This window comes from Molossus molossus, unplaced genomic scaffold (assembly GCF_014108415.1).
Source record: "Molossus molossus isolate mMolMol1 unplaced genomic scaffold, mMolMol1.p scaffold_m16_p_21, whole genome shotgun sequence".
NCBI lineage: Eukaryota > Metazoa > Chordata > Mammalia > Chiroptera > Molossidae > Molossus > Molossus molossus.
This window is the reverse complement of record NW_023425357.1, coordinates 6574411-6590392: the sequence shown is the minus strand read 5'-3', so window position 1 is coordinate 6590392 and position 15982 is coordinate 6574411. Positions and strand designations below refer to the sequence as shown.

Below are 15982 nucleotides of genomic sequence, written 5' to 3'. Positions count from 1 at the left end.
TGGCTCCACCTTCGCCGTCTGCGCCACGTGATTTAAACCCTCGTGACTTAAACCCTCGTGGTTCAAGTTCAACCACCCCATTTTGAGAGATAGTTACACCCACTCCTCTTCCAGAACAGGCAAGAGCGCTACCACTGCCTGGCCTTGAGGGGAGTCTCCTCTCCGGATGTGACAGCACGCTGACCCGGAAAAGGAGGGCGCCGGGTCAGTGGGTCCTCGGCCGCGGCAATGGAGGCAGTCGGCTACAGGGTAAGCACTGAGGAGGCGTTCTCTCGCTTCTGTCGGTATGAAACGCCCCGCGCCGGTGGTCGCCTTTTCCCTCAGGTCGTGCCGGGGCTCTGGGAGCCCGGCCGACCCTCGGCACATACACCGTTCCCTGATAAACGCGCTGTCGCCCTCCCGCCTCTGCTCCAGGGAAGACCCAGATCCTTTGGCCCTGCTCCCTGGGCTGCTGAGAGCCTCTCCTAGGCCCCGCCCCTTTTGAAGACAGACCCACCCCTACCCCCACTCCCACCCCGTGTCTTCCTCCCACGCTCCAGGGTCGCTCCAGGGTCCGGACCCCTCGCTGGTCGGCTGGTCTTCAGGGTTCTCCACTCCCGGCCCCGCCCAGTGGAGAATAGCACCTCCCTAGGTCCGCTCCCATTGGCTCCCTTCGGGGCCCCGCCCCTCACTGGTCCCCATCCTCAGGTGGTGTTCGAGAAGGGGGGCGTGTACCTGCACACCAGTGCCAAGAGGCATCAAGACCCAGACTCCCTCATCGCGGGTGTCATCCGTGTTGTGGAGAAGGTAGGCTAAGGGGGAGCAGGGCTGGGACAGGTCCAGAGCGGCATGGAGGCCGCATCTGTAGAAGTACCGTGTAGTTGGCGGCGATGGACCTTAGGAAGATGGGGTGGGGGTTGGAGGGAAAGGTAGGGCATTGTCAAGCTGAAAGTCCAAAATGGGGAAGAAGTTCCGCAGCGTGGTTTGGGGATTCAGCAGAGGAGCTCCTCTAACCCCTCGCTCCTTCCCTCAGGACAAGGATGTCTTCCTGCATTGGGCTCCTGTAGAGGAAGCTGGAGATGCCACCCAAATCCTGTTCTCCAAGAAGGTAGGCTACCCTCGCTTCCCCCTTCTCCACTTGTTTTTTTTTCCAGGCCCAGGCAGTGAAAGAGCTGGGTACAATCCCAGACCTACCCTTGGGGCCGACGGGACCCTACTTGGTTTCCCCTTCTCTGTGAAATGGGGCTGAAGATGCCTGTGCATGGAAGGAAAGCAGGTCCTGTGAGGTTCATGGCCATGAGGACAGTGTCCCCTCACCCCTTTCTTCTTGGGAGAGCCCTGCCAGGACACAAGAGGACAACTCAGCCTGTGGATTTGGGTTCCATGGGCTGTTAGCCCATAAGAACTTCAAGTGGCATTTCCTCTGGGGCAGTCCTGCCGTCACGTCCATGGAGGGAACAGGATTGACCGAGGTTCCTTGCCCACTTCAGTAGCACAGGACCTTACCTTCCTCATTACGTCGTCTCCTGGGGCTCCTCTTTGCCAGTCCCTGTGCTGGATGGTGCGGGCACCCAGAGATAAGTCCATCCCAGACCCTGCTTAAGCCCTCACTCCCTTTCTATTTTTGAGAAATTGAGGCACAGTGAGAAGAAGCCCCTTTTCCGAGGCAAAAAAAAAAGAGCTAGGAAGTATTGCAACTTGGGTTTGAACCCAAGCACAGATTCTAGAGCCCTGCCTCTTTCTGGGGGAGCATACATTTGGACTGGGATTCTAAAGATGAGGAGGGGCCAGGAAGAAGTGGGTTTCAGGGCACAGGGAATGTGGGGTGTCTGTGGAGGGGTTTGCTGGAAAGGTGGTTGGGTCTGAAAGGCCAGGCTCAAAAGTGTGGACCCTGTCCAGGGTGGGGAACAGGAGAAAGGTGTGAGTGTAGCCCTGGCCGGTTTGGCTCAGCGGTTAGAGCGTCGGCCTGCGGTACAGAGAGACCTGGGTTCGGTTCCCGCTAAGGGCATGTACCTCGGTTGCAGTTTGTCCCTGGCCCTGGTTGGTCGTGCGGGTGGCAGCCACTCGATGTGTCCCTTCACATCGATGTTTCTCTCTCTCTCTTCCTCTCTCTCCCTCCCGCTCTATCTGAACAAAAAATGGAAAAAAAAAATGTCCTCGGGTGAGGATAAAAAAAAAAGGTGTGAGTGTAGAAAGCCCCCTGGCGGGGGCATGTGGCAACTAGACCAAAGGACCAAATGGAGGGAGATTGGAGGCTAGACGATCAGGGAGGGGGCCACTGTGTTGGGTCAGGGAGAGAGGATGAAGCTTCCTCAGCTGGGGCCATGGGGTTTGAAATGACCTAGGTGGGTACAAATGGAGATTCCACACCAACCCCCTACCCAGGAAGTTGGGGCAGAAGCAACGAGGATTTTGCATTTTTCACCAAGCTGGAAGCATTCTGAGTGTTTCTGAGAGTATTGCTGTCCTCCTGGCACTCTTGCTTTCAGACACCAAATCCACAGGACGGGCTTCAGCAGAAAGGGCAGATAGGCATTCAGGATCCATGCAGAATGCTCCAAGGAACACAAAACCAGGCTGACGACAGGTTAAGCAAACCAGTTTGTTTCTTTCCTCTCACAAGACTCCAGGAAGTGTGGAGCTTTTGACCTTGATTGTTGACATCAGGGCCTGGATCTGAGACCCTACTGTGATTGCCCTAGTGGCCTGGAAACGACTGTTTCAGCTCCAGCCATAGCATCTACCTTTTAAGAGGGGGGCAAGCAGGGTACCCATCACATCTGTCCTCATTAGGAAAGATGAGATTTCCCAGAAACCCTCTGCATCGGTTAGGAGTGGTACTTGGCTACACGTAACAGAAATAGAAATAACAGTGGCCTCTTCAAAGTAGAAGTTCATTTTTTTCCCGTTAAAAAGCCCAGAAGTAGAACAAAAATCGATGACTCTCTGCTTTCTCTCTCTCTCTCTCTCTCTCTCTCTCTCTCTCTGTGTCAAAACAAAACAATACATTTTTTGCCCTGGCCGGTTTGGCTCAGCGGTTAGAGCGTCGGCCTGCGGTCCCGAGAGACCTGGGTTCAGTTCCCGCTAAGGGCACGTACCTCAGTTGCAGTTTGTCCCCGGCCCTTGGTCGTGCGGGTGGCAGCCACTCGATGTGTCCCTTTCACATCGATGTTTCTCTCTCTCTCTCCCTCCCACTCTATCTGAACAAAAAATGGAAAAAAAATGTCCTTGGGCGAGGATTAAAAAAAAAAAATGTAAAAAAATAAAATAAAAAAAACAATACATTTTTTAAAAAGTTCAGCCTGGCTGGTGTGGCTCAGTGGTTGAGCGTCGACCCATGCACCAAGAGGTCACCAGTTCAATTCCCGGTCAGGACACATGCCCAGGTTGTGGGCCTGATCCCCAGTGGAGGGCATACAGGAGGTGGCCAGTCGATGTTCTCTCTCATCGATGTTTCCATCTCTCTCTCCCTCTCCCTTCCTCTCTCTCTAAAATCAATAAAGAAAAACAAAAGTTCAGAACTACAGGTTTGCGTGTCATCAGTGATCCAGTTTCCTTCTGCCTTTGCTCTGCCATCCTCCACATGTCACAGCCATCCTCAGCACGTGGTGCTCATCTCAAGGCTGTCTGGAGGTCCAAAAGGGCTGCTGGAGCTCCAGTCTTTTTGACTGTTTTTGTTCACGCTGCGTGTGTGTTGTAGGTTGGCCAATGAGCTCTGCTCATTACGGTTACTCAAGGAAACATGCTGCTAGAGCAGCCACCATATTAAAAGTCACCATTCCTGTCCTGGCCAATTTGGCTCAGTGGTAGAGCGTTGGCCCACAGACCAGAGAGGCCCCCGTTCGGTTCTCACTAAGGGCACGTGCCTCGGTTGCAGGTTGTCCCCGGCCCCAGTTGGGGTCGTGTGGGTGGCAACCAGTCGATGTGTCCCTCTCAAATGGATGTTTTTCTCTTTCTCTCTTCCCACCTCTCTCCCTCCCACTCTATCTGAAGATAAATGCAAAAATGTCCTCGGGAGAGGATTAAAAAAAAAACCTTTTTTAAAAAAGAAAAGTCACCATTCCTTGTGGCAAAGGGAAAGAAAGTTAAAGGTTGTGCCCTGATAATTAAACAGTCCATCCTGGAAGTGATATGATCCAGCCTCAGGGCCAGAACTAGTTGTACTGCTCCACCCAGCCAGTGGAATTCAATGAGTTGTGATCCTGCTGTTTGCCCGAGAGGCAGGGAGCTGTTAATATTTGGCAAATAGCATGGAAGGCAGAAATGGTTTTGCCAGGGATGTCTCAGCAGTCTTGTGGACAGGCGTCCCTGCCAGCTCTGGGCCCTCCCCTCATGGCCCTAGTTTGCTGCTACAGCTCCAAACACCATACCCTCCCTTAAGAGCATTCAAAGGTGAACCAAAGGATGTTCACTTCTATAGGTGCCCTTTTTTAAAGAAATTTTTCTTCCTCAAACTCCCCACAGATATCTTCTTAGCTCTCACTAGCCAGAGTTGGGTGTGTAGGCCACGTAGAACTGCAGGGGATGCTGGGTAAGTGAATGTTGGGAGAGTTCAGCTTCTGTTGAGGGGGTGGGGGCGGTCAGTCAGCCTGGAAGCAGCAGCAGAATTGGCTGTTGGGTAAACCCACAGTCTGGGTCCTTTTTGTGTCGTTTTACTTTTTTCATTTTTTTAATTTTCATTTTTTGGTATGTGCTCCCAGCGGGAACCGAACCCGGGACTTTCTGGTCCGCAGGCCAGCTCTCCAACCGCTGAGCCAAACCGGCCAGGGCTGTGTTATTGTTTGTGCAGGGTTTGTTGCAGGAGTTACAAAACACTCAGTTACTTTAAGCAGCAAGGGGATTACATGCAAAGCAGAGGCTTATAGAATTTTGCCAGGGCTGTAGGAACAGGATGGACCGTTCAGAACTGACCTGCAAGGGGACTTGCCACCACTGCCAAAATGAGGACTGTGGCAAGTGGGACTAGCATTGGAACTGTTGAGTTCAAGAACACCACCATCAATACTGCTTCTTGTCCCCCACCCCAGCTAGTGACTGGGTCCTGGAAGACTGAGCTGGCTCCACTGCTGTCCCAGTTGCCTCTCCAAGTGCAGGAAGATGAAGACAGATGAGTCTCCTCCTTGCTCATCAGCCAAACATGGCCACAGTAGCAGGAAGTTGCCCTCACCTAATTTCCACTTTCCAGATCTCAGTGTATCTGACTGGTACACTGTATCTTATGTTTGACACTCTAGCTGCAAGGGAGTCTGGGAAATGTCATTTTAAGGTCTTACATTTAGGTCTTTGATCCATTTTGAGTTAATTTTTGTGTATGGTGACAAGCAAGTCACGTTCTATTCTTTTACATGGGCTTTCTAATTTTCCCAGCACTGGTAATTGAGGAGGCTTTCTTTTCTCCATGGTATGTGTTTTGTCAAAAATTATTTGCCCATATACTTGTGGGTTTGTTTCTGGGAGCTCAATTCTGTTTCACTGGTTTGTGTGTCTGTTTTTCTGCCGATACCATGCTGTTTTGAGTATTGTCACTTTGTAGTGTAACTTGAAGTCAGGGAGTGTGATAACATCTACCGTGTTTCTTTTTCCTCAGGATTGCTCAGAGGTGGGTGTCTCCTCTGCCCAGGTTGCCTCCATCTCAAGGCACCACCCCTGTGAGGGAATGTGGCGCTGGGGTTCCAAACCCTTGGAATCCCAGTGCTGTCCCCTGCAGCTAGATGCTGCAGCAGTGCAGCTGTGATGGGTGGGGGCGGGGGGACCTGCTGATACATTTGTGGCTTTGTTCTCCCAGCAGTGGTGACTGCAGACTGCAGCTGCCTCACCTCTGCATCACCGCCTGTCACTGCCATTAGCCGCAGTGTACGCTTCCTGCTCAGGAGAAAATGCTTGCGTCTCTCCAGTTTTCAGGCCTGCAGATAATGTGCTCTGTAGCCTGATACTCATTGCTACAGCTTCTTCTGGGGCCCGCTGATAGCTCTGGGAGGGGAGGTAGCCAGGCTCTGTGGCTTTTTTTCCTGCTTGGCAGTGGTGGCTGGCAAGATAACTGGGGCCACGCCTCTGTGCTCCATCTCCTCCCTGTCACTGGGCTCAGCCGCCTATACGGATTAGTCAGTGTGTATCTGCTCCTCAGGCTGCAGGGCGTACAGGTGGCAACCTGATCGCTCGCCTCTCGGAGACCCGCAGTGAGCTCTGGGCTGCACCTGTGGCGCCCATCTCAGTCCCTCTCCATCCTTCCTCCCGATCCTTCCAACTCGCCCACGTAACATGTTTCAGGGGGGGAATCTCTCGGCCTCAGTCAGCAGGAAGTCTTTTGTTGAATTATAGCTGTTCAACTTGCTGCAACTTCAAGGGGAGAGACCGGGGAAATGTCTCATGTTGCCATTCTTCTGACGTCATGCCTCGTATTATTTTCATAACCTGTGGGCCAGCTACTTTTTCTGTTATTGTGATAGAATTTACTTTCCACAAAGCTCAATTTGATGGTAAAACTTAAGATTTTTGAAGTGCCTTTAACTCAGTGGTTTTCAGCATTCCCCAAATTTGGCGACCATAGCCAGTGATGAACTTTAGAACATTTCATCATGTCCCAGAGAAACCCGGTAGCTGTCAGCAGTCTTTCCGCCTCTAGAAATTAGCCTATTCTGGACGTTTTATAGAGATGGAATCACGGTTTGTGATCCTTTGTGCCTGGCTTCTTATCCTTGGGACGTTTTCAGGGTTCGTCCCTGTCGTAGTGTGGATCAGAGTTTATTCCTTTTCACTGCTCAGGAACATTCTGTGCACGGCCCTGACACTGTGTGTATTCATCAGTTTGGTGGACACTGGGCTGTTTCCACTTCTTGGCTCTCGTGAACAGTGCTTCTGTGAACGTTCACGTGTGAGTCCTGGTGTGGACATTTCCATTCGTCTCTCCGGGGTTTATGCCGAGGAGTGGAATTGCAGCGTCACGTGGTAATGCCATGTTTCACCTTTCGAGCGACTGCCAGGCTTTTCCACAGCGGCTGTGCTATTTTACATTCCCGTCTACGTGTGGGGATTCCAGTTTTTCTACCTCTTCCCCCACACTTATATAACCTGTCTTTTTTTTTAATCCTCACCTGAGAACATTTTTGCATTTATCTTCAGATAGAGCGGGAGGGAGAGAGGGAGGAAGAAAGAGAGAGAAACATCAATGTGAGAAGGATACATCGAGTGGTTGCCACCCACACGACCCCAACCGGGGCCGGGGACAAACTGCAACCGAGGTACGAGCCCTTAGCAGGAACCGAACCCGGGACTCTATAGTCGCAGGCCGATGCTCTAACCACTGAACAACTGGCCAGGGCTTGTGTTCTTTTTTTTGTAATATATATATTTTGGTGTGCTGTAGAATTAAAAAAATTTTTTTCTTTATTGATTTGAAAGAAGAAGGGAGAGAAAGAGAGAAACATCAATGAGCAAGAACATCGATTGGCCGCCTCCTGCATGCCCCCCACTGGGGATCAAGCCCACAACCTGGTCATGTGCCCTGAACAGGAATCAAACCGGTGACCTCTTGGTGCCTGGGTCGACGCTCAACCCGAGCCACACTGGTCGGGCTTACTTTTTTTTTTTTTTTAATTTGTTTTTGTTACTTACTTGTCTCTTTTATTGTAGCCATCCTAGTGAGCATGCAGGGGTACCTGACCGTGGTTTTGATTTGAGTTGCCCCAGTGAATGCTACAGTCAGGCAGTCTGACGGCAGAGTACCCTGCCTGTCCTTAACTACCTGCTCGCCAGGTGGAGGTGCTTTGGTTAGTGCCCCAGGGGCCTTGACTTTGAGTCCTGGCCCAGTCGCAGTCCTTAGCTGTTCTGGGTGACCCTAAGCAAGTGCTGTGCCCTTTTTGTGCCACTGTTTCCCTGTTTGTTCAGTGGGCCACCTCCCAGGATAGTCTCATGGCTTCGACCGGAAACTCTGAACATACAGCCCTTCTCTCTTTTTCCTTCTTTCCCCAAGGATGCCAGTGGGGGTGACTCCTGCACCTCTGAGGACGAACCGACCTTTGACCCCGGCTATGAACCTGACTGGGCTGTCATCAGCACTGTGCGGCCACGGCCTCGCCACTCAGAACCCACAAGAGGTAGGCTGACCTGGTACCCCTGGGAGGCAGGTGGTAATACATCTTATCCTCAGTGGTCATGGCCCCATGGGCTTCACTGCCCACAGGCAAGATGGCCGCCAACACTGGCCTTTTAGTCCAAGGAGAGTGGATGGGGGTGCAGACTGTCCCCAGCTTAGGTCCAGCGAGGCCAGTGTCTCCAGGGCTTGCAGCCTCGCTTTCTGCCAGGCTCCCTGACTGGCTGTGGGCACCCCTGTGTGAGTCCAGGCTGTGAGAGCAATAATTACAGAGTGACAGGTTCATTCAGGCTATCTTGGCGTGTCACCGGGTGTTCGGGGCACCAGGGGAGGCAGCTGATCTCTCTCGGTGTGGAGAAGCCTTCCAGGTAGAGGTAGTGCAGAGCCTGGCTCTGAGGGACAGGTGGCGTGGGGCACTGGCCTTTCATTATGGCTCCAGTGTGGTGTCTGGAGTGCAGAGAGGGTTGGAGGTGACGTGGGCAGGGGCAGACCTGAGGAGTCGGTCTATGTCCTGAGGGCCACAGGGAGCCGATTTTGCAGCAGGCGTGTGTCCACCGGACTGGGCTCCGTTCCCATTTTATTCATTTGTGTTTCCATGGAAATATGAGGTGACCCAGAACTCCCAGAGGGGCGGAGCCTAGGGCTGGCTCATGGGCTCCTAGGACATGACTGTGCCCCTCTGGCTTCCCATGCCTCTCCTGACATGGTACCGTCCCCCAGGTGCGGAGCCCAGCTGCCCCCGGGACTCCTGGGCCTTCTCGGTGAGCCTGGGGGAGCTCAAGTCCATCCGCCGGTCCAAGCCGGGCCTCAGCTGGGCCTACCTGGTCCTGGTGACCCAGGCCGGAGGCTCCCTGCCCGCCCTGCACTTCCACCGTGGGGGCACCCGCGCCCTGCTCCGTGTCCTCAGCCGCTACCTGTTGTTGGCCAGGTGAGCGTCCCCCCAGTACCAGGCCTGTGCCGGGCACCGTCTCCACAGCCGCAGCTGGCCCCTCAGGGCTGAGAGAGAAACAGCTCAGACTGATCCACAGGCAGGAAAAGGGGATTGACTGGCATGTGTAACCGAAAAGGCAAAGGGTAGTTTGGTTTCAGGCAGGCCCGCATCCCAGGGTGTTGGAAGGAGTCTGTCTGCTTCCCACTGAGATTCTGTCCTGCTCGGGGCCCCAGCAGCCCTGCTCAGCAGCGCCGATGGACGTGTGGACGGAAAGCACCTCTTCCCTCACCTTCCAACAGCATCCCCGCTGCTGCCTCCCGCCGGCGTCCCTGAGTCAGTCCCTGGCCGGGCGGGGAGGCGGGAGGCCCTCATTGGCCAGCCCTGGGGTCGCTGTGGTCCCAGGCCCCAGATGAGGGATTCCCCAGGCCAGTCCAGACCCTGCCTCTGGGAGGAGGAGGGAACAAATGCGGGGCCCTCTACCTGGGTGTCATCAAACCATCTCCCCCAGCTCCCCACAGGACTCCCGCCTCTACCTCGTCTTCCCCCACGACTCCTCCGCCCTCTCCAACTCCTTCCACCACCTCCAGCTCTTTGACCAGGACAGCTCCAACGTGGTGTCTGTGAGTCTCCAGCGCCCGGCCCAGCGGCTGTGGGCAGGAAGGGGGGCGACACAGGAAGGGGCGGGCGGAGCTGTGACCGGCCCTCTGCCCCGTCCCCAGCGCTTCCTCCAGGACCCCTACTCCACCACCTTCAGCAGCTTCTCCCGCGTGACCAACTTCTTCCGGGGAGCCTTGCAGCCACACCCAGAGGGGACGTCCCCCGACCTTCATCCAGCCCCCGATGATGAGCCCGAGCCTGGGTTCGAGGTCATTTCCTGTGTGAGTATCGGGGCGGACCCCATTACTTTGGGCTGTCACCTTGGGCAGGTGACTGCGTTTCACAGTGCCTCAGTTTCCTCCCCAGAAAAGTGGGGATAATCATGGCACCACCCTCGTCGGGTGGCAGGAGTGACTGCAGAATGCTTACAGTCTGTGCTCCTGGTGCTTGTTATTGGGGGGCCCCTCCAGACTTGGGGGCGACTTTGTCACTGACCCAGGGAGGGAGTTGCTTCCCACCCTGACTGGTAGCTGTCTGTTGAGCTAAGAAGGGCTGAAGGATCTGAAGGTGGCCTGGGATGGGGTCGGGAAGGGATGTGGGGTCGCCCACAGACAGGGCCCACTTGCCTTGTGTCTCGCAGGTGGAGCTGGGTCCTCGGCCGGCTGTGGAGCGCGCGCCTCCAGTCACAGAGGAGGAGTGGGCCCGCCACCTGGGCCCCGAGGGCCGCCTGCGGCAGGTCCCCGAGCTGAGAGCCCGGATCTTCTCAGGAGTGAGTCACTGGGTTTGTGGGGCTGGGCTAGGCCGGCAGGTGGCCAGGGGCCCCCTCTGAGCCGCCTGCCCGCTCCACCCCCAGGGTCTGAGCCCCAGCCTGAGGCGAGAGGCCTGGAAGTTCCTCCTGGGGTACCTCAGCTGGGAGGGCTCAGCGGAGGAGCACAAGGCCCACGTGCGCAAGAAAACGTGAGTCTCCGGCCTCTGACTTCCCAGCCTCCCGCGCTATTGGAGGTGTTATTTTTGTTTTTAAATTCTCACTCAAGGATATTTTTCTATTTATCTTCAGATAGAGTGGGAGGGAGGAAGAGAGAGGGGGAGAGAGAGAGAAACATCAACGTGAGAGGGACACATGCACTGGTTGCCTCCCGCACGACCCTGACCAGGGCCAGGGACAAACCGCACCCGAGGGACGTTCCCTTGACCGGAAGGAATCAAACCCACGGTTCATTGGTCTGCAGGGCCACTGCTCTAGTGCCCTGACGATGCAGGCGCGTGCGCACGCGCACGTTTGCTCCCAGAGTCGGTTGTGAGCCTGTCACGTGCTGGGCACCACCTGTGCACGAGGCCGATGCAGGCGAATGGGCCGGGCCCGTCCCTGCTCCCGAGCTGCTCACCCTGGAGCCACCCAGCTTCAGTGATCGCTGCTTTGCTTCCTAAACGTGGGCCACCTCTCCCCACTCCTCGTGTCCATCATGCCCCTGCTGTGCGTCCTGGTCCCCACAGCCAGTGGCGGTGGCAGACTTTTAACAAAAGCTCACTGGATGTGAGATGTTGCGGGGAGCGTGGGGACCCGCTTGGGTCTGTGTGGTCAGGGAGGGGCCCAGAGGCAGTGACCTGGCTGAGCCCTGAAGACGGAGCAGGTGGCAGGGTGCCCTCATGTCAGCCTCTCCCGCCCTCAGGGACGAGTATTTCCGAATGAAGCTGCAGTGGAAATCGGTGAGCCCCGAGCAAGAGCGGAGGAACTCACTGCTGCACGGATACCGCAGTCTCATAGGTGGGTGGGGGGGGGGGGTGAGCCGCCGGGAGAGGCCAAGGGCTGGACGGGGAGGGAGGGAGGAGAGCCAGGACCTTGGGTTTAAATCCCAGCTCTGCTCTACTCACCATGAGATCCTGGCCAGTTTTTTATCCCTGGGCCTCAGTTTCCCCGTCCGCGGATGGTTGGTAACCGTTGGTGCTAGGAGGGTGTGGCGAGTGGGAAGCAGAGCGCCTCACTCTGGTGTGCAGATGGGTTGGGGACCCGCCCAGTCCTGCTGGGGTCCGCCAGCGAAGCCACACAGTTTCAGTGATTGCTGCTGGATGGGGGGATGGGGCCAGCGGGATGGGGCCCCACTTCACCTTTCTCACGTGTGCACCGTGTCCCCACAGAGAGAGACGTGAGCCGCACGGACAGGACCAACAAGTTCTATGAGGGTCCCGAGAACCCGGGGCTGGGCCTGCTGAATGACATCCTCCTCACCTACTGCATGTACCACTTCGACCTCGGTGGGTGCTGCAGGAAGGGCAGGGCCTGCCCCTGGGGTGCTGAGGGCCTAGGCCAGGCCCTGACCTCGTGTCCCCACAGGCTACGTCCAGGGCATGAGTGACCTTCTCTCTCCAATCCTCTACGTCGTTCAGAACGAGGTGGATGCCTTCTGGTGTTTCTGTGGCTTCATGGAGCTTGTGGTGAGGCTCCCGGCAGGGGTGGGATGCAGCCCCTTCGAAGGACTGGGTGCAGCCCCTCACGCGGCCCTTCCCCCACAGCATGGGAACTTCGAGGAGAGTCAGGAGACCATGAAGCGGCAGCTCGGGCAGCTCCTGCTGCTCCTCCGGGTGCTGGACCCGCCGCTTTGTGACTTCTTGGGTATGTCTTGGTGGGTGGGCAGGGGACAGCAGGGCCACAGACGTTGCCAAAGTTTCTGGGAATGAGCGGCCACAGATGGTGTCCAGGACATTTGGTTCTGATCCAAATAAAACATCCGGCCGAACCCAGAACTTACCTGTAGAAAGCAGGGTTGCAGCTTGGAGCAAAACGTCAGCAAATGCAGGTGTGCGCTGCCGTCCGCCTGCCTGGCCCCAGCTGCTCCCGCTGCCGCCTTCAGTGTCTGACTCTGGATGAACCCGAGCCAGGGATTGGAAACTGCTTCTCTGGACTCCTGGCGCCGGGACTGCTGCATTCTGGCCTTAAAATGTTTATTACTGCCCTGGCTGGTTTGGCTCAGCGGTTAGAGCGTCGGCCTGCGGTCCAGAGAGACCCGGGTTCGGTTCCCGCGAAGGGCACGTACCTCGGTTGCAGTTTGTCCCCGGCCCTGGTTGGTCGTGCGGGTGGCAGCCACTCTCTGTGTCGCTTCCACGTCGATGTTTCTCTCTCTCTCTCCCTCCCACTCTATCTGAACAAAAAATGGGAAAAAATGTCCTCGGGTGAGGATAAAAAAAAAAATGTTTATTCCTTGTTCAGTGTAAAAAATGCAGGAAATTCAGATAAAGGGAAGAAAGTAGAAGTTACTGTTGATAATAGTATTCTTTTGCGTGCAGGTGATAAGTCAGCTTACTTATGGGTATTTCTTCCCTGAAATGTAGGCCCACCCTGGGGAAGGGAGACACACTGGCCTCACCTCACTGGGCGGAAACGAAGGCCTATAAGGCTTACGCCAGTTCTAGGGGCACTTGGACATTTAGCTGCCTCTATGTTACTAAAAGTTTTTCATATTTTTAAAGGTTTTTATTTTTAGAGAGGAAGGGAGAGGGAGAGAGCGAGAAACATCAGTGTGAGAGCAAAATATCAGTCGGCTGCCTCCTGCATGTCCCCTGCCAGGGATCGAGCCTGCAACCCAGGCATGTGCCCCGACCGGGAATCACACCGGCAACCTTTCTGTGCACGGGACAGTGCCCAGCCAACTGAGCCACACTGGCCAGGGCCATTCAAATATTTTTAAACCATCACTGTTACTGACCGCACAGCATGCTCTCCATCTTAACGATGTACAGGAATGACCTGCTGGACATTTAGGTTATTTGCAGGGTTTTTATTTAGCTGTCGTTGTTCATCCTCATCTGAGGATACTTTTCCATTATTTTTAGATAGAGTGAAAAGGCAGGAGGGAGGGAGGGAGAGATATTGATGTGAGAAAGACCATTGATTGGTTGCCTCCCACATGACCCCAACCTGGGCTGGGGATCAAACCTGCAACGCAGGCACATGCCCTTGACCAGGAATCAAATCCGTGATCCTTAGGTCCATGGGCCAACACTCTAACCACTGAGCTAAACTGGCCAGGGCTATTTTACAGTTTTTCATCGTGATGAATATAGTTTGGGCACTTTTTTTTTTTTCTTTTCGTGGTACGTACCCCTAGCGAGAACTGAACCTGGGACTCTCTGGTCCGCAGGTCGACACTCAACCGCTGAGCCAAACTGGCCAGGGCTTGGGCAATTTCTTTAAGTCAAATTTTCAAAAGTGAAATTGTATCCAGGGCAGTCCATATCTTTACAGCTTTTGGACTGTCATCCCCATCGCTGCTTTGCTGGGAGGTTACACCACCTCCCGTGTTTGCTCAGCGTCCTCACGCCTCCGCCAGCGCGGGTCTCACCGCCTCCCTCCACCGGAGAGCGGGAAGCGGGCGGCCCGCCTTGTCCGGGGTTGGGAAGGCAGGGTGGGAAAGGTTCCTGCTGAACAGAGCACTCCTGTCTCAGCTCAGGCCTTCCCACGCTGGGCATGAGTTACTTGCCTCGACTGGTGGAGGGTCCGGTCTTAGCCAGGGGGGCTTAGTCTCAGTCCGACCACGGGGCACACTGGATTAGAATGGGGTGGGCACTGATTGTGTTTGCTCTTCGCTTAGCACCGTCCTACCCCCGCTGTCCTCCTCTAGACTCCCAGGACTCTGGCTCTCTCTGCTTCTGCTTCCGGTGGCTGCTCATCTGGTTCAAGAGGGAATTCCCCTTCCCGGATGTCCTTCGGCTGTGGGAGGTGGGCCGGCCAGCTTGGGTGGGAGGCATGCGGGCGGTGGGCAGGGGCCGACCAGGGTGGGAACTCAGGCAGAGGCTGGGCTGTGACCCCCTCCTTCCGGCACTCTTAGGTGCTGTGGACAGGGCTTCCGGGCCCCAACCTGCACCTGCTGGTGGCCTGCGCTATCCTGGACATGGAACGGGACACCCTCATGCTTTCGGGCTTCGGCTCCAATGAGATCCTCAAGGTGACACCCTGACCCCTTCTGGTCCCCACCTTTTCCCTGCCCATCCCGACCTGTGCAGGGAGAACACAGTAGCTGGGTGTGAACTCCTTCGTGGCGGCTGGCACAGTACTTGGCTGGCACAGTACTTGGCCGTAGGGGGTCCTCAGAATAGGATTGTTGAAAGTGGTTAGCTCTGAGCACAGCAGCAGAGAGAAGCTGTTTCTCCCCACACCATGCTATCCCTGGCTGCAGTAATGTCCTCACAGAGCATGTGGTCTGTGCGTGGGTGGGCTCTCCCAGCACCTGAACTGGGGCTGGGCTGGGCGGGGCCGCGGGGGTGGAGCTCGGTGCTCTTTCCCTTCCTGGCATCCTGCGCCTGGCAAGCAGCCTGGGAGAGCTGACCTCCCCTAACCTCCCCACCCCACTGTGAGCCCAAGAGGGCCCGCCCGGCCTGTCTCCCTTCCATTGTGTGGCACAGACGAGGCGCTGCGGAGGCGGAGGTGGAGTGCCTCGGGGCAGGCAGGCCTGACTCTCCCGCTCCCGCAGCACATCAATGAGCTGACCATGAAGCTGAGTGTGGAGGACATACTGACGCGCGCCGAGGCCCTCTACCGGCAGCTGACCGCCTGCGCGGTGAGTCCCCCACCTTCCCAACAGCCTCCCTCCCGACCCCTCAAACCTCTGACTTGGCTTCCCACTCCCCAACCCTCCAGGAGCTACCCCACAACGTGCAGGAGGTCCTGGGCCTGGCCCTGCCTGCAGAGCCCCGCAGCCCCTCGCCTCCTGCCTCTCCACTGCCGCTGTCGCCCACCCGGGCCCCACAGGCCGCCCCACTCCCCCCAGACACAGCCCCGCAGCCGGACAGCAGCCTGGAGATCCTGCCAGAGGAAGAGGAGGAGGAAGGTGCGGACTCCTAAGTCGCTGGGCTGGCGGCAGCCTGCCCCGCACAGCACTTTATCCAGCTCCGGCCCCACCACCACACCCTGGAGGCTGGGGGTGGAGCAAGCGAAGGGGGCGGGGCTCCTCCTGATTAGCTGGTTTCATTAACTGACATTGCTCGCGTCCCGTTGGCCTCCTGTAGGCTACGAAGGAGGCTGCCTCGTTGCCTTGAACCTGAATGGGGAGGGGGTGGTACGAGGTCCTCGCTGACCACTCTGCAGAGCAGGTATCTGACCATGACCCAACCCGGCCTATGAGACTTAAAAGGAGGTCCCTTGGGGATGAGTGGTGGAGGCAGGTCTCGCTTAACTACCTGAGTTTGGGACTTTTGGGGGAGTGAGGATGGGATGTTGGGTACGGCCTCCACCTAACAGTTGTGTAGGGACACATCCTGGACATAACCTAGAGAAAGAGCCTACAGAGCTGCTCGGACACTCTGAGGACCCTGCCTACCAACTTTGTGTTACTTGAGAAAAATAAACTCGTGTTTAATCCAGTCAGTGGGGCTTTGTTATTTGTATCAGGCCC

At 56.0% G+C, this 15982-nt stretch overlaps 1 protein-coding gene across 1 annotated transcript; it reads left to right on the top strand.

Moving 5' to 3' along the window:
* Positions 1 to 52: 52 nt before the first annotated feature.
* TBC1D17 (TBC1 domain family member 17) lies at positions 53 to 15954 on the top strand. The gene is made up of 17 exons (XM_036273962.1): positions 53 to 249; positions 688 to 786; positions 1013 to 1087; positions 7949 to 8072; positions 8789 to 8996; positions 9508 to 9619; positions 9719 to 9877; positions 10237 to 10365; positions 10450 to 10553; positions 11267 to 11361; positions 11733 to 11849; positions 11929 to 12029; positions 12108 to 12207; positions 14213 to 14310; positions 14420 to 14536; positions 15062 to 15148; positions 15229 to 15954. The coding sequence occupies exons 1-17, from the start codon at positions 229 to 231 to the stop codon at positions 15430 to 15432; spliced, it is 1950 nt and encodes a 649-aa protein (XP_036129855.1). The 5' UTR covers positions 53 to 228; the 3' UTR covers positions 15433 to 15954.
* Positions 15955 to 15982: the final 28 nt, after the last annotated feature.